This window comes from Zootoca vivipara, chromosome 6 (assembly GCF_965207765.1).
Source record: "Zootoca vivipara chromosome 6, rZooViv2.hap1.1, whole genome shotgun sequence".
Taxonomy (NCBI): domain Eukaryota; kingdom Metazoa; phylum Chordata; class Lepidosauria; order Squamata; family Lacertidae; genus Zootoca; species Zootoca vivipara.
This window is the reverse complement of record NC_142589.1, coordinates 7,744,264-7,764,206: the sequence shown is the minus strand read 5'-3', so window position 1 is coordinate 7,764,206 and position 19,943 is coordinate 7,744,264. Positions and strand designations below refer to the sequence as shown.

Below are 19,943 nucleotides of genomic sequence, written 5' to 3'. Positions count from 1 at the left end.
GTTCAAATCTCCATTAAGCTGTGAAACTGAATTGAATAATTTAGGGGCGCTTTCCATCTGCTGCTCTAAGACACCCCTACCAGTGCATTCTATGAGGGGCTTCCCCTGCAATTGAAATGAGGCTGCAGTCAGTGCAGAATGCTGCAATACAGTTTCTGACAAGGGCGAGACCATAGAACACCCCTGTTTAGAGATCGGCAACTCATCTTTTCAGCGCCTGATAAAAACATTTCGGTTTAGACGAGCCTGCTTGGATATGTGGAATGCTTAGAGGTGTTTTGATCTGTTTTTAGATTATCATTCATTTTAATTATCTTCTTAGAAATAGTGGCTTTTAACTGTTTGTACTGATTATTTGATAGTTTTCTTCCTTTTGTAAGCCACTTGGTTTTTTTAAATATATAATCAATAGGTATATAAATTTTATGGGGGGGGGAATAAATTATATGTATACAGTCATACCTCGGTTTAAGTACGCCTTGGTTTGAGTATTTTCAGTTTAAGTACTCCGCGGACCTGTCTGGAACACATTAATCCACTTTCCATTACTTTCAATGGGAAAGTTCACTTCAGGTTAAGTACGCTTCAGGTTAAGTACAGACTTCCAGAACCAATTACACTCATACCTCGGGTTAAGTACGCTTCAGGTTGAGTACTCCGGGGACCCGTCTGGAACAGATTAATCTACTTTCCATTACTTTCAATGGGAAAGTTCGCTTCAGGGTAAGTACGCTTCAGTTTAAGTACTCCACGGACCGTCTGGAACGGATTAATCCACTTTCCATTACTTTCAATGGGAAAATTCGCTTCAGGTTTAAAGTACGCTTCAGGTTAAGTACAGACTTCCGGAACAAATTGTGTTTGTAAACCAAGGTACCACTGTATTTCACAGGGTTGCTTCCCTGCACATTCCCTCTGGATATGTGCAAAAAAATTTTTACACACAATTTCCCCTAATATATGCATTTTTGAAAGCCATTCTCCTATAAGGAATGCATTTTTGGAGGTAATTTTCCACGAACGTACACTTTTTGTGTGTCCCATCTCCCTTCTTTGCACACATTCGTTGGCTGAGTAACATGTTGCAAACATTTGCGGAAGTGCAAAGTTTGAAGGTGCAGTTGAGTTGATGTGTTTTTGCTCAGAAATGTGGACCGGGCAGGGTTGCATTGCAAATGCAAACCAAATTTCTCTCCCTTCCCAAAGCAGTGGTGTGGAAATTGCTGTTGCCGTCAAAGAGTTATTTACTACAGTCAAGAGTTTTACAGCCAGGCTTATGGCACCCCTTTCAAAAGCACGGCCCAGTGGCAGTTGGATAATGCGCGAGTTTGTCACCTGGACGAAGGCCGCTTAAAAGCCCATGGAGTACGACATCTGTGCCCTCATTTGAGCCTTAAAGCACAGAGTTATGAAGGCCGTGGTGAGGCCTGACAGGCAATTTAATACCCGGGAAGGCAGCAAGGCTGGGTTAATCAAAGGGCATGCCACAATGAGTTTGTGTTGCCGCCTCAGAGAGCTGGCTGACAACAGCAGGGGCAAGGCCCAAACTGTGTGCCGTAAGAAAGCAGAGATAGTCCGTGGTGGGGTGTGGGAGGCCAGGGTTCGAATCCCCATTTGGCCATGAAGCTCATTCTCTCCAAGTGTCCCGAATTGCCAGGGACAGTCCTGGAATTGCAAAGGTGCCTCGGTTCCCTTTTTTCAGTTTTCTTGGAGAACAATCAAAAGCGCTGTGTGTAGGGGCAAAAACAGAGTCCTGTTTCTACTGGTGTGTGTGTGTGTGGTGAATACCTGCACCAAAATGAAGGAAACTGTGAAGCTTTTCCTATAATTTTGAAGGAAAGGGTCACCAATCCGCTTTAAATTTTCAACTGCCATGCTTCCACAGCCAGCCATTTCTTAGGAAATGCAGGGAGTGTTGATTCCTTTCTTGTAAATGGAGAGCCTTACACTGTATACTCAGAAGGAAGTCCCACTGTATTCAATGGTGCTTGCTCCCAAGTAACTGTGTCAAGACTGGGCAGCCTTACATGGCAATCCTAAGCATTTTTAATCAGAGCTAAATCCCACTGAGTTCAATAGGATTTGCTCTCTCCTGGTCACTCTCACAGTTTCTATTATTTCTTCTGGAAACGATGCCTTATGAGGAACGGCTTAGGGAGCTGGGTATGTTTAGCCTGGAGAAGAGAAGGTTAAGGGGTGATATGATAGCCATGTTCAAATATATAAAAGGGTGTCATATAGAGGAGGGAGAAAGGTTGTTTTCTGCTGCTCCAGAGAAGCGGACAAGGAGCAATGGATTCAAGCTACAAGAAAGAAGATTCCACCTAAACATTAGGAAGAACTTCCTGACAGTAAGAGCTGTTCAGCAGTGGAATTTGCTGCCAAGGAGTGTGGTGGAGTCTCCTTCTTTGGAGGTCTTTAAGCAGAGGCTTGACAGGCATATGTCAAGAATGCTTTGATGGTGTTTCCTGCTCGGCAGGGGGTTGGACTGGATGGCCCTTGTGGTCTCTTCCAACTCTATGATTCTATAATTCTCCCTTTGACCATGCATCCTCATCCCACCAGCAACCCCCTGGCTCTGAGTCTTCTCCCCTTGGGGGTTCCCAAGCTGGTGGCTCCCTCCTCTGCATGCAGTCAATCCATGGCAGTCTCCCCCTTCTGTCTGCAAGATCGTACCCCTTGGGTTCCAATCCCAAGCTTAGGACATTGAGGGGCACTGTCCTTCTTCTCTTGGCTAGCTTACCTTTCCTGTGCAGAAGTCCACGCACTGGTCCACAGACATGTTTCTCATGATCTTGCTCACCGGCAAAGCCAAGGAGATGTTATCCGGCCGGCGGAAGCATCCGCGGAATATGGCGCTGCCGTCTAACCGGGAGAGGAGAGAAAAGTGGAGGGAAGGAAGCAGTTAATGGCTGAGCTCCCAGAGTCAAAGGCAAACTGCTGATCCTGCAGGATTCCCCAACGGTGCTGGCTGGCAAGCGTCCTTTGAAATTGAGCATTCGAAAAGGATTTCTAGGATTTCTCAGCCTGATCATCTAGCTCAGCCCAGGCCATCATTTCTAGGAAAAGAGGTGCTGGAACTCACCATGAACGCCTCCTTTGTTCTCTTATAATGACAATGGTGCTGGAGCGGAGTTCTGGCTGGAGAAAAGCCATGGGCCTGATCCAGCAAGGCTCTTGGGGGACTTCGAAGTCTTGTTTCTCAAGTATTGGGCCCCACACCCACCACCCCAACATACAAAAAATACATTTGAAACCAACTAGAAGATCATGTGATAAAGCCAACCATTTCCTCCCTGACAGAGTTCCCCACCCATCCACTTGGGTGGCCATGGGTGGGCAACGTCTAGCCCTGTGTTTCAGAATACCTCCTGGCACTCCCCATTTCTTCCAACCCAAACAGGACTACGGTGCCCATGTGCCAGTGTTGGGCAGGGGGAGTCAATGTGCCGCCTTCCAGATGTTGCTGAACTACAACTCCCATCTTCCCTGACTGATGGGAGTTGTGGTCCAAAACGTCTGGATTGCCTTTCTTAGGAGCTACACACCAAGCCACTGCTTGAGATAACCAAACCAACTCTACCAAGGCTTCCTGAAATAATATTTGCACAGTCCTCTTTGCAGATTTAACCTGAATGACGACTCGAACTGGAATGACAGAGCGGATCCAAAACAGATTAGGCTTCATTCAGATGCTACAAAGGCAGATACAAGGTGAATATTTGCGTCACTGCACATCTCTAGAGGGAGATGTGAAAATCCTATGGGTTACTGGGATGTAAGCAGACACCAAAGGATTGCTTCCTAGGTTAATTTCTGGGGGAGGGGGGGTTATTTTAAAAAATTGCCTAGGATTTATTGATTCACTGATAAGAGCGCTTTTCAATTACCATTTTTATGGTCTTTTAAAATGTACTAATATGTTGAAAATTGACCCCGTTCAAAAAAATTAAAGCTCACAAATTAGAATATTGGGTCTGTAAAAGTCAGCAAATAGCTTTCTTCAAATGAGAGGTCAAAGAAAGTCAGACAGTTTTTGGCACATCAGCATCTATTTGTTGATTTTTAACATAGCCAGTAATCTAGTAGAACAGTTCCAACTTCATATTGGTCTTTTAAAAGGGGAAATAGGATCATCTGAAGAAGGTTTAGATGAATTAAAGAAAATGAAATGTGGATCCAATTCATTCAGTCATTTTGATTTTGATTCTGCTATAGATTTTGGAAAGCAGTTTCTCTGCATCCTATATATCTTGAGATATCATCCCCAAACTTAGTATGAGGGTTGCTGTTTGGACATTGGCTGACATTTTGAATCAAAATGGTGGACCAAAACATGACTTTGAGGGGACTTCATCCGTTTTTTTGACATACCGTAGGTTTCGCCACCTCTTGAGATATTGTCACCAAACTTAGCACAATAGTTCCTGAGGTGAGATGGCAGGCTTTGTGACTGTTTGGACAACAGGCACCATTATGAATCAACACGGTGATCCCAAACATCCTCTTGGTGTGAACTGCCCACAAGGTTTCGACCACCTCTTGAGATATCAACAAAGTCAGCATGATTTTGGTCTGCCATCTTGAGTCAAAATAGTGCCTGGTGATGTTTGGATACCAGACACTATTTTGACTCAAGATGGCAGACCAAAATGTGGCTTTGACATCACTTTACCCCATTTTTGGTGTGGTGGAACTCACAAATTACACTACAGTATCCACTTAAAAAAAACAAACAATATTTTTTAGTTTCTAAAAAATCCAGGGCAGCTCCAGGCATGCCCTGCTATTAGGTGATTTGGGGAGGGGAGAGTAAGACGTGAAAGAAAAATTAGTATTATCTACTATAAATTTTTGGAAAGCGTTTTGTCCATCTGTTCTCTTTAGGTTTGGCTGCCTCTCAAGTTATCATTGCCAAACTTAGCACAAAGCTTCCCAAGGTGGGGGCAGCAGTCATAATCAACGTTTGGATGCCAGGAGTGATTTTGAAACAAGTTGATGGCTTGAAACATTCCTTTTTTTAAAAAATATATATATATATTTTTATTAATTTTCCAATTAAAACCAATTATATCACATTCATTATTTCAAATTATACACATATATATATCAATCAAACCGAATGTTATGCCAAATCGTCTAGAGAATTTTTTATTTGGGTTCCCATGCTTCAAGAAATTGGGGATTCCTCGCAACCGTCCACTGCCGTATTTTTTCTAAAGTTCAAATCGTCCTCCAAGTTCATAATAATCCAGATCTTCCCCTTACAGTCACATAGATGTTTTCCACTTTCAACCGATTGTTTCCCAGCTGCTGAGATAAATATCAAACAAGGTTTCACAAATGTTCTTTCTCCTGTGTGGGTTAATCAGTCCAGCCTCCCCATAAATCTTCTTAGTCTGGAGCTCCCTGTTGCGTCGAAGCAGCGCCATCTTAAAAAGCTCAAATCACTTTCGTTTTCTCTCATAGCCATGAAGATTAACGATCTTTATAAAATTTACAGCTTTTCCAGGCAGAAGACCCAAACATCAAACCATAAACTCTTGGTAAATTAATGGATCTCCTTGCCCTATAGCTGAACTTAGCTTCAGGTCGCTGCTCCAATTCAAAGTGCGTCACAGCTCATAAATCCTCCGAACGCGTCCAGGACTCCTTCCGTCCGACTAGGGGGGGGGGGCTTTTCTCATCGGCAACTCCACATCTTTAAAAAATATGCTCAGTAACAACAGTTTATAAAGTTCAACTCACACAGTCTTTTGCTTCTCTTTCACTCCAAACAAGCCAGGACATCGCGTCTGGGAAGGTACGAAGTAACTCATATGAAGAAAAACAAAACAAAACTCAATTCCCTTATTGCTCCGTCCCCATCAATCATTCTTCCAGATGATATACAGCCTTTGACTCCTCTCCCTCAGCAGCATAAATTTCTCAGCAGTAAACAGCGCTTCTTCCCCTCCTTCTGAAGTATGTCCATAGTTTTAAGCCTAATTATCTTCTTTAACCATGGAAATCCCCGCCATGCAGATTAGCGTCCGGGAGTCCTGGCCCTCGTAAGTGCTTTTCAGCCCAAGCTCCCCCCACTCCATAAACAGTCGGAGTGGGTCTGGGGGCATCGCGGGCCAGCGGCCCCTCTCCGTAACCCCCGGAGAGGGTAGGGGGTTGCCATTTACTCCCCTAGCAACCGCCAAATTCCTTACGAAGGTCAGAGGGATGGGAAACAGGTCCGCCATTCCTGCCGGCGGAAACCGGAACCTCGGCTTGAAACATTCCTTTGGGATGGCTTCACCCATTTGGGGGCATAGGTTCAGTTGCTACTGAAAGCATAGAATCATAGCATTCGAAGGGACCCACAACTAATCCAAAATGCGGCAGCTAGACTGGTGATTGGGAGTGGCCACCGAGACCATATAACACCAGTCCTGAAAGACCTACATTGGCTCCCAGTACGTTTCCAAGCACAATTCAAAGTGTTGGCGCTGACCTTTAAAGCCCTCAACGGCCTTGGCCCAGTATACCTGAAGGAGCATCTCCACCCCCATCGTTCAGCCCGGACACTGAGGTCAAGCTCCGAGGGCCTTCTGGTGGTAATCTTCCTGCGAGAAGTGAGGTTGCAGGGAACCAGGCAGAGGGCCTTCTTGGTAGTGGCACCCGCCCTGTGGAACGCCCGCCCATCAGATGTCGGGGAGATAAAGAATTACACAACTTTTAGAAAACATCTGAAGGCTCTCCTGTTCAGGGAAGTTTTTAATGTCTGACATTTTATTATTTTTTATATTTTGCTGGAAGCCACCCAGAGTGGGTGGGGAAACCCAGCCAGATGGGCAGGGTATAAACAATAAAATTATCATCATCATCATTAATGGGGGATTTAATTTATATTTATACTTTAAGCAATGTTAATTTTATTATAGAAAATAAATAAATATGATGAAGAAAAAAACCCGACCCCCTTCCAATTTATTTGTCCAAGTTCTTTATCAGCACTATAAGCCATGAAGCCAACGGGAACTCTTATTCCTGTCATTTGGAAAATTGCATCTGTCACCAACATCCGGACTATTTCTAAGCAAGCTGCCATAGCTCCTGTTTCACCGCTTTTATGCCAAACCACAGCTCTCCACTATCGATCTCTCCCTCTTTAGCTCTCTTTCTCTCTTGAGGGAATTCTACAGTTCTCACGAACTCTGCACAAATCAAAAGCTAAAATTAATCTCTCATGGCCACTGGCCACCAATTGTTAACAGCGACTAAGGTTAGACCAATGGGCTCCTCTTTCAATTGTTGAATTTGAAAAGCACTGGTGTGTGTGTGTATCTGTTGGGAGTAACACAACAAGACTTGTTGTTGGTTACCTGAACCAGTGGGGTGGGTGTGTCGATAAGATAGAAAGGCAACTTATTCCTCCAGCAACAACCCTTGTAACTGTACAGTAGGACTGCAACTTTTTTGAGTTTTACAATCTAGGTTCATCATTGTTCCACAGAACTGTGTATCGCTTTAAAAGAAAGAAAGAAATGTAGTGGCCTAGTTTCGCAGCTGTGGGAGAGCACAGCAGCTGATGTCAAGTTGTACTGATTGGGGCGTGTCAGCAATCGCATACAGTATAAGAGGAGGTCTGCGTACCTTGCTCAGTATCCATCTCTCTCTGATACTCTGGTTGTTGAATGGGTCATGTCTCTGTAATTATGTAACTACGATTAGTGTAACTTTTGTTGTTGTTTTTCTTTAATTAAATCCACTCCTATTTATACTCTGCAAGTCTCCTCCAACCGCTTTTTGTTGCGCAATAGCTGCTCTGCTTATATACAGTGGTACCTCGGTTTATGAACACAATTGGTTCCGGAAGTCTGTTCATAAACTGAAGCGTTCATAAACTGAAGCGAACTTTCCCATTGAAAGTAATGGAAAGTGGATTAATCCGTTCCAGATGGGTCCGTGGTGTTCGTAAACCGAAGTGTTCATAAACTGAAGCAAACTTTCCCATTGAAAATAATGGAAAGTGGATTAATCTGTTCCAGATGGGTCCGCGGAGTACTTAAACTGAAGCGTTCATAAACTGAAGCATGGGTGTAATTGGTTCCGGAAGTCTGTTCATAAACTGAAGCGTTCATAAACTGAAGCAAACTTTCCCATTGAAAGTAATGGAAAATGAATTAATCCGTTCCGGATGGGTCCGCGGTGTTCATAAACCGAAAATTCATAAACCGAGGTGTTCATAAACCGAGGTTCTACTGTATATATATACCAACATCTGGTTATGGGCCCAGTCATTGGAGTTGAGGACTGCATGAGTTTTGGAGTTGGAAATGAAGAATAGCTTTAAAAAGTTTTTTTGATGCTGCGGTCCTGTGATTTTTGAGAAGGCAGGATGGTGGACCGGGTTTCTGAAGTTGAAAAGGCTTTGACGTTCCCACAACTTAATGATGAAAATTATAGTTTGTGGGCATTTAGGGTGGAGTCTTAACGTATGCTTTTCATTTTCTGGCAAAATTTGTGGAAGAGCCCACTACGCAATATTTTCCTGCTCTTAAGAGAGTAGTAATGTATCTCAAACATACAAAACATTATAGGTTGCAGTTTACATCATGTGTTGACAAAGGTTTTGAGATTTTCTGCAATGCATCTCACGCAGTGGAGCAAAATAATTACAGAGGTGTGTCTGGTATGGTGTTTTATTATAATGGATGTCCTTTTGAATGAAAGTCGGAAAATCAAACAATTGTTTCTCTCCACAACTGAGAGTGAACTGTGCACCTGTGTTCAGGCTATTCGTGATATTGAATGGTATTTGCAAATAATTAAAGATTTGAAGATGCAAGTAACATTACCAGTGAAAGCTTATCTTGATTCACAGAGGGGACTTGCTATTCTGTGTTCAGAAACAAATACACAACGCACTAGAGTATTGAAATTGCGTTTGCAATTTGTAAAGAAAATGATTGCTGAAAAAACAGCTGTATTTCTGTATGTACCAGGTGATAATCAAATTGCAGATATTTTTTACTAAAGTGCTTCCAAAGGTCACACATGAAAGATATGTACAAAGTATGCTTAATGTTGTTCCACAATAATGAACCGCAGGGGAGTTGTTGAGTGTTTTACAATCTAGGTTCATCATTGTTCCACAGAACTGTGTATCGCTTTAAAAGAAAGAAAGAGATGTAGTGGCCTAGTTATGCAGCTGTGGGACAGCACAGCAGCTGATGTCAAGTTGTACTGATTGGGGCGTATCAGCAATCTCATACAGTATAGGAGGAGGTCTGCGTACCTTGCTCAGTATCCATCTCTCTCTCTTTTCCTCTGATACTCTTATCCTCTGGTGGCTGAATGGGTCATGTCTCTGTAATTATGTAACTACGATTAGTGTAACTTTTGTTGTTATTTTTCTTTAATCAAATCCACTCCTATTTATACTCTGCAAGTCTCCTCCAACCGCTTTTTGTTGCGCAATAGCTACTCTGCTTATATATACGCCAACAAACTTATGTATTCCTTATGTTTCCGGGGGTTGCACTTAAAGGCAAAATCACGCAAAGTCAGAATGATCCCCAGAACTACCACCAATGTCAGACATCTCATGAAATTTGGGGGTGCAAAACGCAGGGGCTTTTTCTGCAAAATGCTGCAAAGACTTGCTGCTAGATTTGATGGCTTCATTCTTCTACTTTTTTTCTGCGTCCCAAAATCTTAATAATTTCCATTGTATTCCATTCAGATATAATAATCCCTCATATGACACCTACAATATTGTGATTTGATTCGTGTTGCTATATCAGGTAATTTATAAAGTTTCAAGTGAGGAACCCTGTAATCCTTATTCTTTCCTGCACATGATGTTTCCCCATCCATATACAGTGGTACCTTGGTTTGCGAACACAATCCATTCCGCGGAGGCGTTCGCTCGCCAAAGGCATGCTTCTGTGCGTGAACGAAACGCCGATAGAACGCTTCTTCGCACGCACATGCTGTGCAGATTGCTTCTCCGCATGTGCAAGCTGCGCAGATCGCTTCTGCGTATTCGAGCACCGCGGAACCTGGATGTAAACACTTCCGGGTCCGCGACATTCATAAACGGAGGCGTTCGTAAATGGAGGTAGGCGTAAACCGAGGTTCCACTGTATGGTGTTTTATCCTTCCTTCCTACAATTTTTGATGGTTCCCATCATGCCTCGGGAGAAGCGGTTATCTCAGTTTCCAAAAGTCAAAGCATCACTTCATCCCATGATTTGGCTTCCAGTAAACAAGCCATCTTCGCCATTTTTCCAGCCTAGGAAGAACGGTCTGAATCCAGACTGCAAATAGTTAATCCGAAAGCTTCTATTCCTACAGCTGGTAGACTCCTTTCTTCCCTGCCACTGATTTATGGCCAATTGTCCTTATCTCAAACACATTCCTTTATGAATAACGCAGGTTTGGGAGGACTTTGCTGCATATTTTGAAAGCGTAGCATTCCCTCCCCCTTCCCTCTCAGTTCCTTTATTTCATACACACAGTTCCAGTTTTGTTAAATTCCAAAATTATATTCTAGTTTCTTCCTTTCTCACTTGTACGTGTATATTGCATTCCAGGGAGGTTTGCCCTATCATAAACGTAGAGAAAAACTGCACCATCTCTCTCACCAAATGAAATCCCCTCTCAATCCAAACCTTTTAAATTCTTGTAGCTGGGTTCATTTTCTCAGTTTCTCATCTCATCATCTCTAGCACGCGCCTGTAGTTTACAAAAACCAAGTTAGCACGATCACCTGTGCTTCCAAAAATGGGATCGGAGGGTCGTGGCAGCCAGAGTACTCCATGCACCCAGTGCCTTTGCTTGCCCTCACATTCCATGGGGAAGCGAGTGCCAGACAGTCAGGCAAATTGCAGGTGAGAGCCAGGTTCCTCTCTCAACTGAAGGGGAATGCAGAAAATGCCATTCCCCCATCATTTTCTGATTAGCTCTCTCTCTCTCTCTCTCTCTCTGCTGTGTTGGGAGAGGCGTCCATCCCCTGGCGCACAGGAAGCACGAAGGGCACTGCAAAAACACCTTTTGGCCTTTTCCTTCACAGGCTTGCTACCGTATGGACAATTGTGCTTCCTCCTGTAGGTTGCCAGCTCGATCTCTCTGCCCCATGGCCCACCAAGGTTTCCCCATAATCCCTTCCCTTCCCCTGCCTTCCTGGATTCTCCTCTCTGCCTTTGACATTTAAGCATCAGCTAATGAGCCACCCAGCCCACCTTCTTAACTACAGAAGACAAGGAGGAACGCAATGAATGCAAAATTAGAGGCAAGATGCAGAAAAGCCTTTGAGAGCAGGGAAGAGATCAAAAGCCCATTTCAAACTCATTAAGGCAGCTCAAGCACCTAGACCTTCCTTTCACACACTATAGTCCCTGCATTGCACTCAATTGGTCGGCTGAGAGTGCTCTGTGAGGGATTCCTTCCCTCCCGCAAACACCTTCACACATTTTCCAATCCTGACTACTGTATCCCTGGTTGTAGATTGCCAGTGTTCACAAATGCACCTCAAGCGTAGGATATGAGATCATGGCGCAGCATCCAAAGAACCTCAGTTTTGGTTTTGAAACCCAAGCTTTCTAGTCCTTGTGAAAATAAGAACACAGAGCCATCCGGATCAGGCCAACGGCCCATCAAGTCCAGCATCCTATTCCCAAAGTGGCCAGCCTGGTGCATGTAGGAAACTAGCAAGCAGGACCCAAGCACAAGAGCTCTCTTCTTGCCTATGATTTACAGCAGGCACATCCAACAGGTAGATTGTGATCTACCAGTAGATCACTGGATGTCTGTGGTAGATCACTGCTAGATCACTGGCACCCTTAATAAAAGCTCACCCAAAATTTTCCTCCTCCCTAAAAAAAGCTGAACTATGACCTGAAGCCCTAAACAAAAATGGGCCTCCCTCCCTCCTAAAAGAAGCTCAACAAGTTTGACCTAAACCCCCCAAAACAGGGCTTCCCTTCCTTAAAGAAACTCAACAGCTTTGACCTGTACCCCCCAAAAGGGGGTAGACCACTCCCAGTTTTTAACTCTGTGAGTCTCTTGGGAGGTGGCCACCCCCGATTTACAGCAACTGGTATTCAGAAGCATTACTGTCTCCAACCATGGAGGGAGAGCATAGAGCATCTCTGTGCACTCCTGGGGGAGTGAGGTCCATAGTTTAACTACACCCTAGTAATGGTACGGTATGGGACGCGGGTGGCGCTGTGGTCTAAAACAATGAACCTCTTGGGCTTCCGCCGATTGGAAGGTCGGCGGTTTGAATCCCCGCAACAAGAGTGAGCTCCCGTTGCTCTGCCCCAGCTCCTGCCAACCTAGCAGTTCGAAAGCACGCCAGTGCATGTAGATAAATAGGTACGGCTGGGGCAGGAAGGTAAATGGCATTTCTGTGCGCTCTGGCTTCTGTCATGGTATTCTGTTGTGCCAGAAGCGGTTTAGTCCTGCTGGCCACATATGACCCAGAAAGCTGCCTGTGGACAAACGTGGCCTGAAAGCGAGATGAACGCCGCAACCCCATAGTTGCGTTTGACTGGACTTAACCGTCATGGGGTCCTTTACCTTTTTTTTTTTTTAACAGCCAAGTAAAATTACCAGAGGGTATGTAGCAGCTGCAGCTGTTGTGAGGGTATAGGGTGGAGGGTCTAGTGTTCTGCAAGATGCATCCCTAATAGCCAACAGGATCAGAGTTACTTCCCTTGAGCTATTAGGACACCTTGATCTCAGTGCCATGATCCCTAGGCTCTGCTCCCTTGGGCTGCCCTAGTTCTCGATCCCAAATGAGTCAATACTTACACCTCCTTGCAGACTCTTGGGCCAACTCCAGGCGGTAGATTGAGAGTCGGTTCACCCCACCACAAATGTTGCTCTTTTCTCCCTTACACTCCATGTTGCATTCAGAATCACTGACGTTCGCCGCTTGGATCTTGTGGCCACAATAGCATTCGGCCCCAAACTCTAGGCCTGCAAAGAGGTAACCCCTGGAAAGGAGAGAGAGAGAGAGAGAGCGCATTTTGTTTGGAGGTTTGGTGGTGGTAGCGGCGGCCTATGTTCAGGTTCAGTGGCTGGACCTGAAAGCTGAACGTCTGTGCAGCGTCCTTGGTGCTGAATTGCACCTTCCGATATCTCATGCTGTGCAGCCCCCCTAGAAATTGGCCACTTTGCAGGTAAAGGATGTCTCCTTTTTATAATATGCTGAGATAAAACAGCTGCTTAGTCTTGAAAGAGAACAAAGTCAGAAGGAAGGAAAGACAAGAAAAGGAGAAAGCTAAAGAAAGGGAAAGCAAGAAAAAAGGAAAAGAAAGGAAAAAACAAAACAAAGAAGAAATAAGAAGAAAAATAGAAGGATTTCTGGCTCTCTTTGCTGCTGCTACATATGATATTCATTCCTTAAGATCCAACCATTCTATCTGCTATAAGCCAGTATTTTTCCAATCTTCAAATACAGTGGTACCTCTACTTACGAATAACTCTACTTATGAATGTTTCTACTTACGAACGGAGCTCCGTCCGCCATCTTGGATGCAGTTTAGATAGGGTTTTTTCTACTTACGAATTTTTAGATAGGGTTGCTTCGACTTACGAATTTTTTCGCCCAATGCATTCCTATGGGATTCGACTTACAATTTTTTTCGACTTACGAATGTGCGTTCGGAACGCATTAAATTCGTAAGTAGAGGTACCACTGTGCAGGTATTACAAGTTCATTTTTCACGCGCAAAAAGTTCATAAGAAATGTCCAATCCATAACAAATGTCACTAATGATTTTTCTCTAATTAAACACGTTAACGTTCCCATCTCAGCCACGTCCAATAGCTTTATCAGCTGTTCTTCTAACATGGCTAACCCATCTTTGTGCAGGTAGCAATCAGGTGAGGGATGCTTCCACTGTAACTGCCTCACCACGGAAAGGCTGCCTGCACCTGTGCCATGGTCCAGCAACAGATACCAGACAGATACCAGATATCCTATATACCCAGTGTCCTCACTACAGTCCTGCTGGAAATGTTGGAAAATGCCCTGGGGGTGCCCCTGCAGCCCCCAAACTCCAAGCGTCCTCTGGTATCCCTTCCCTGTACACTATGTACAGACAAAGGAATCATAGCGTCCTCTCTTTCCAGCTCCGAGAGAACACAGGAACAAGTAAAAGCAAAAGTACAGAACAATAAGTACATACAGCGGAAGAGATAAGACTGTCTTCCATTCCCACACTCTTCCCAGACAGGCTTGTGAAGTACACCAATCACATCTGCAGCATCAGAGGCATGAAATACTAACAGGAAATTGGTCCTCTGAAGATGCTACAGTATTTGCATTGCAAGGAAAGTTCCCATTGTCATGGACACAAATAGTAGTTGGGGGGGGGGACTGTGTTCACTGGGGAAATAACATGGGGGGAGAATTAAAAACCTTCTCTCCCCGCCCCCCTCTGCATGGCTGTTTCAATCTGGATCCCCCATCCACAGGTCCTTTCTCAAAAATCTTGGGCTGGGGTATTGTTTAGGGGGTTCGGGGGATGCTGTTAATTTTTGATATCTTTATTTTGAATCTTACGATTTATGTCGAAATTGTTCAGATTGGTTGGGTACTTTTTTAATGTTTTGTTTATGACTACTTTTGTCATGTTTGTTATGTATTTCTTTTACATGTTGTAAGACGCTTAAGGGACGCGGGTGGCACTGTGGGTTAAACCACAGAGCCCTAGGGCTTGCCGATCAGAAGGTCGGCGGTTTGAATCCCTGCGATGGGGTGAGCTCCCGTTGCTTGCTGTCCCTGCTCCTGCCAACCTAGCAGTTCAAAAGCACGTCAAAGTGCAGGTAGATAAATAGGTACCGCTACAGCGGGAAGGGACGCAGGTGGCACTGTGTTCCAGCTCCTGCCAACCTAGCAGTTCGAAAGCACGTCAAAGTGCAAGTAGATAAATACGGACCGCTACAGCGGGAAGGTAAACGACGTTTCCGTGTGCTGCTCTGGTTCGCCAGAAACGGCTTTGTCATGCCGGCAACATGACCTGGAAGCTGTACGCCGGCTCCCTCGGCCAATAATGCGAGATGAGCGCGCAACCCCAGAGTCGGTCACGACTGGACCTAATGGTCAGGGGTCCCTTTACCTTTACAGCGGGAAGGTAAACAGCGTTTCCGTGTGCTACTTTGGTTCGCCAGAAGCGGCTTTGTCATGCTGGCCACATGACCTGGAGGCTGTACTCGGCCAATAATGCGAGATTAGCACCACAACCCCAGAGTCGGTCACAACTGGACCTAATGGTCAGGGGTCCCTTTACCTTTACAGCGGGAAGGTAAACAGCGTTTCCGTGTGCTACTTTGGTTCGCCAGAAGCGGCTTTGTCATGCTGGCCACATGACCTGGAGGCTGTACTCGGCCAATAACGCGAGATGAGCACCACAACCCCAGAGTCGGTCATGACTGGACTTTAATGGTCAGGGGTCCCTTTACCTTTACCTTAAGATGCTTTTAAATTTTGGAAAGGTGGCATACAAATAAAATGATGGGTGGACGTTCACAACTGAGTCATTCTCAATTCTGCTAATGAGCCCAACTAAGACTCTCTTTGAGACCCTCAAAGACCTGACTGTGAAACAGTTTAGCACAAAACAAAATGTTGAGCCAAGACCATCCACCATCCCTCAGCCTGGCCTACCTCACTGGGTTGTTGTGAGGATAAAAATGGGTGCGTGGTAGGGAGAAGAAAACCATGTACGATAGCCCTAAAATCTCTGGAGGAAGGCAAAGAAAAATAATCCACGATAATGTAATTCATAGTTGAAATGGAATTGTCATGGGCCAAATCTCCATTGGGTCAATTTCCTGTTGCAGTTCTTCCTGCATAGATGTCGTCTGTGCAAAGAAACAATTTGGGTTGCCTCTTGGCACTCGGCGCCAAATGATTTACTCAAAGCGAGCAGGAGGTAACATCACTTTTCAAGAGAAAAAAAATCTCTACGTGCCTTATAGATCATAGAGTGGGACACGAACACATTACTTAAAAGGCTAGGCAGGTTGGGGAAGCCAGTATGATGTGTGTTCTGCAATTGAAGCGATAAGGAAAAGAGACCCAACAGGTGCTGGTGATGTGAGGAGCTCCTGGTCCAGAAAAACAAGGCTGGAAAGGCTCCAGGGAGGTTTTATTTCAACCCAGAATCCCACTTCTGAAAAGTTAGCTACATCCTCACTCACATTGCTCCACACCAGGGAAGCAGGTCCTTTGCCACTCCCGGTGTCATTAGACTCCAGCTTCCCTCATCCCTCGCCTTTTGCCTTTGCTTCTGCAAAATGAGATTTTAGGGAAACCGGACCCTAACCATGTTTCTACCACAGGCCAAACTCTCTCTTGGTACTCCAAGCTGGTTTGAAAGGGCCACAGAGACCACGTTCCCATCATACATTTAAAGCACTATAGACCTGGGATAGCTCAGTTGGTCAAGCACGAGATTCTTAATCTCAGGGTTGTGGGTTCGAGCCCCATGTTGGGCAAAAGAATCCTGCATTGCAGGGGGGTCGAACTAGATGACCCTTGGGACCCCTTCCAACTCTACAATTCTATGATTCTGTGATTCTATGAATACCAGTCATGGCTTCCCCCAGAGAAGCCCGGGAGCTGTCATTTGCTAAAGATGCTGATATTTGTTAAGAGACCGCTATTCCCCTCCCAGAACTACAATTTCAAGAGTTCCCCTGTGGAGAGGAATTGGTTGTTAAACCATTCCGGGAATTACAGCTCTCTGAGGGGAGCAGGGGTCTGCTAACAATTCTCAGCTCCCAGGGTTCTCTAGGGGATGTTGTAGCTGTTTAAAGTGGCGTCATGGCATGGTGTGAATATGGCCTCTTTCGATCCTTATCTCCCAACCGAGCCTTGCCTGCGACCTTTGCTCCTTCAGTTGTTCGAAGCCCCCTCTTCCCCTCCCAGAGCTACAATTCCCAGGGTTCCCTGGGGAGGGAGACGGACTTACTAAATCGCCCCAGGAATCAAAGCTCTGCGAGAAGAGCAGGGGCCTCCCGATAACTCAACAAAAACCACAGCTCCCAGAATTCTCTGGGGGAAGAAGCCATGACTTAAAATGGTTCCCTACTCTCTTTCCACAGCAGCTGCAGGTTCCTCTCGCCAGAGTTTCTAGGCTCCCCGTCTTGTCGAGAGAAGGCCATTCCATTGCAAATGAGGCCTTGCCTTCCCCCCCCCCCCAGTGAGGAAAAAAAAATCGATCTTTCAAAATTACTGGGAGGCGGTGAGGGAGGAAGAAAAACAACCACGGGGAAAGAGTCGAGCCTCTAGAGCTGACAGGAGAGAAATACATTTGATGCCTTGGAATTAATGAAGTCCCAGCTCTCTCGCGCCACCCTACCGTTCGGCGCAGTTGTCTTGGCAACGGAACAATGTCATTTTTTTGTAGTCAAAGAAGGACACTCCGCGCAGGGCTCTCCGGTGGGTGTTGTCGACGTAACAGCCGATGTATTTTGCTGTGAAAGGGAGACAGGTGTTAAAAGGAGCTGCTCTTAATTTTAATTTTATTTCCCACTAGTGTCACCCGCCCTTGTTGAGGGACACCGCAAACAACCAAAATCATTCTTGATGCGTTTTAATTCGAGGAAATCGGGGCAGCGTCCTTCCTCAGGCACATCAGAAGAACCTGCTGGATCAGGCCAAGGGTGGCCTATCGAGTCCAGCATCCTGTTCTCACAGCGGCCAACCAGGTGCCCCAAAGCAAAACCAGCAAGCTGGACTGAGCACAAGAGTCATCTCCCCTCCCAGAGCTTCCAGTAACTGGGATTCAGTATTACTGCTGCCTCCAGCTGTGGAAGCAGAGCTGAGGCTCGGTAATGGCCTGGACAAGACCCGTTTGATGCTTGTCGTACAGGCACTAAGTCCCTTTTCGCAGCCATTTTTTTGCCACCGCCTCGATCTTCCACTTTTGCTAAGCCCCCTCGGAGCATTAAAAGACAAGAGTTTAATGCTCAGCCACGATGACCTGAGTTGCTGCATCCGTTCTGCTTAGCAACACATGATACCCTGGGCGCCTGAGAGCAGAGGCATTGCTGCCTCCTCGGTAGGAACTCTCTCGTTTGCTACTGAGAAAGTCACGGGGCAGCCTGCTCTTAAAGGGATTGTGAGGAGAGCGTGGTCCTTAGCACAACCGTCCCAGCGCCCGGGGAGAGATTCAGGCATTTAGCAATGCTGCCGTGTCCCAGATTTCTGTATTTCCTTTCTCAAAAATGAGCCTTGAACAACTTTCAGGGAAGAAATTATCCATTGTTGTGTACAACTTGCCCACCAGCAGACATCAGTCACGATACAATGTCTTCCTGCCTTTTGGTAGGGAGGAGGTAGCACGGGATTCTTTTGAACTAGCAGCACAACGAAATCACAACGAAACAGCATCTCTGAGTAGATCTATAGGTTTAAAGCACGATATCGTATAATTGTACAGTTGGAAGGGACACCAAACATAATCTACTGTTGTACCTTGGAAGCTGAACGCCTTGCGAGCCAAACATTTTGGCTCCCGAACGACGCAAAAAACCCAGAAGTGAGTGTTCTGGCTGGCAAACGTTCTTTGGAACCCAAACATTTGACACAGGTTCCACAGCTTCTGATTGGCTACAGGAGCTTCCCACAGCCCATCGGAAGCCACGCCTTGGTTTCTGAACGTTTTGGAAGTCGAACGGACTTCTGGAAGGGATACTGTTCGACTTCCGAGGTACGACTGTATTCCAACCCCGCCTGCAATGCAGGAATCTCAACTAAAGCATCCATGACAGATGGCCATCCAACCTCTGCTTAAAAACCTCCAGTGAAGGAGAGTTCACCACCTTCCAGGGGAGTCTGGAAAGCATCTCTGGCCAGATCCACAACACACATTTTCTGTAAAGTTTGGGTGTAGCCTAAAGTGAAAAGGCAGGACCAGGCTGGAACCTGGGGGTGGCTCACTCTAATAGTCCAGCACAGTTGGTGTCAATGAGGAGACTTGCAGCTATGGCTGGAATTTCTGCTCCCCGAAACAGCAGCTCAAGCAAAGCTTCATTTTGCCATCTTCAGTCCCCCAACCCTCCCACCACCCCCTCGGACGCAATCAAGAATGCAGCGAGGGCCTGTTGGGCAGAAACTTCGGCAGTGCGCATCGCTCAGGCTGTTTGTTCAGCGAAGTGTAGCTACTGCCATTTCTTACGCCTATTAAGGTGGGGGGGAGGGAGAGGGAGGGGAGGGCATTCCTCTCCAAGTGCCAGGTGGGCAGTCAGCTGTTCTGTAATCTGTTAAAGCCATGCCTATTAATATGGCCTGACAAGGAACCTGAAGTCTTACTGATTAGGACAGAAATTGCCAGAGGCAGGAAGCTGTGAAAATATCACCCGCTGAGCCAGCCTCAGAATCACAGAAATGGAGAGCTGGAAGGGACCTGCAAAGCAGAGGCGGGTTTAGGGCAGCGCGATCGGTTCGCCCGCACTGGGTGCCGAGCCGAGAGGGCACTGCAACAATGACTTAGAACATAAGGTGAAAGGCCGGGGAACACATCGAATTTTGGCATTGCACAGGACACCACTGAAATTTGAAAGCCTAAAGTCTGCCACTGAGGAAGGATGGCTAAAGTACCCTTGACAGATGACCATCTGAACTCTGTTGAAAAATCTTCAGCGAAGCATTGAAAGGGATCCCAAAATGATCTAGTCCGATCCCCGCATTGCAGGAATTACAGCTAAAGAATCCTTGGCAGGTGGGCCAGCAAACCTCTGCTTTTAAAATCTCCAATGAAGGAGAGTCTCCCGAGGGAGTTCCTTCCACTGTCAAACAGCTCCTACTGTCAGAAAGTTCTTCTTAATGTTTAGTCAGGATCTCCTTTCATGTAACTGGAATCCATTAGTTTGGATCCTACTCTCTGGAGCAGCAGAAAACAAACTTGTTCCATCTTCCATGTGACAGCCCTATGGATATTTGCAGATGG

At 45.7% G+C, this 19,943-nt stretch overlaps 1 protein-coding gene across 1 annotated transcript in view; it reads right to left on the bottom strand.

The window, feature by feature from the left end:
* The window catches only part of WSCD2 (WSC domain sialate O sulfotransferase 2), a 50,016-nt gene that overhangs the window by 18,307 nt on the left and 11,766 nt on the right, over positions 1-19,943 (bottom strand). Inside the window, exons 2-4 of the mRNA XM_035119701.3 lie at positions 17,352-17,466; positions 12,790-12,974; positions 2,744-2,865 (exon numbers count right to left, since the gene is read on the bottom strand). Of these exons, the coding sequence (XP_034975592.3) occupies positions 2,744-2,865; positions 12,790-12,974; positions 17,352-17,466 (422 nt within the window). The remainder of the gene's footprint in view (positions 1-2,743; positions 2,866-12,789; positions 12,975-17,351; positions 17,467-19,943) is intronic.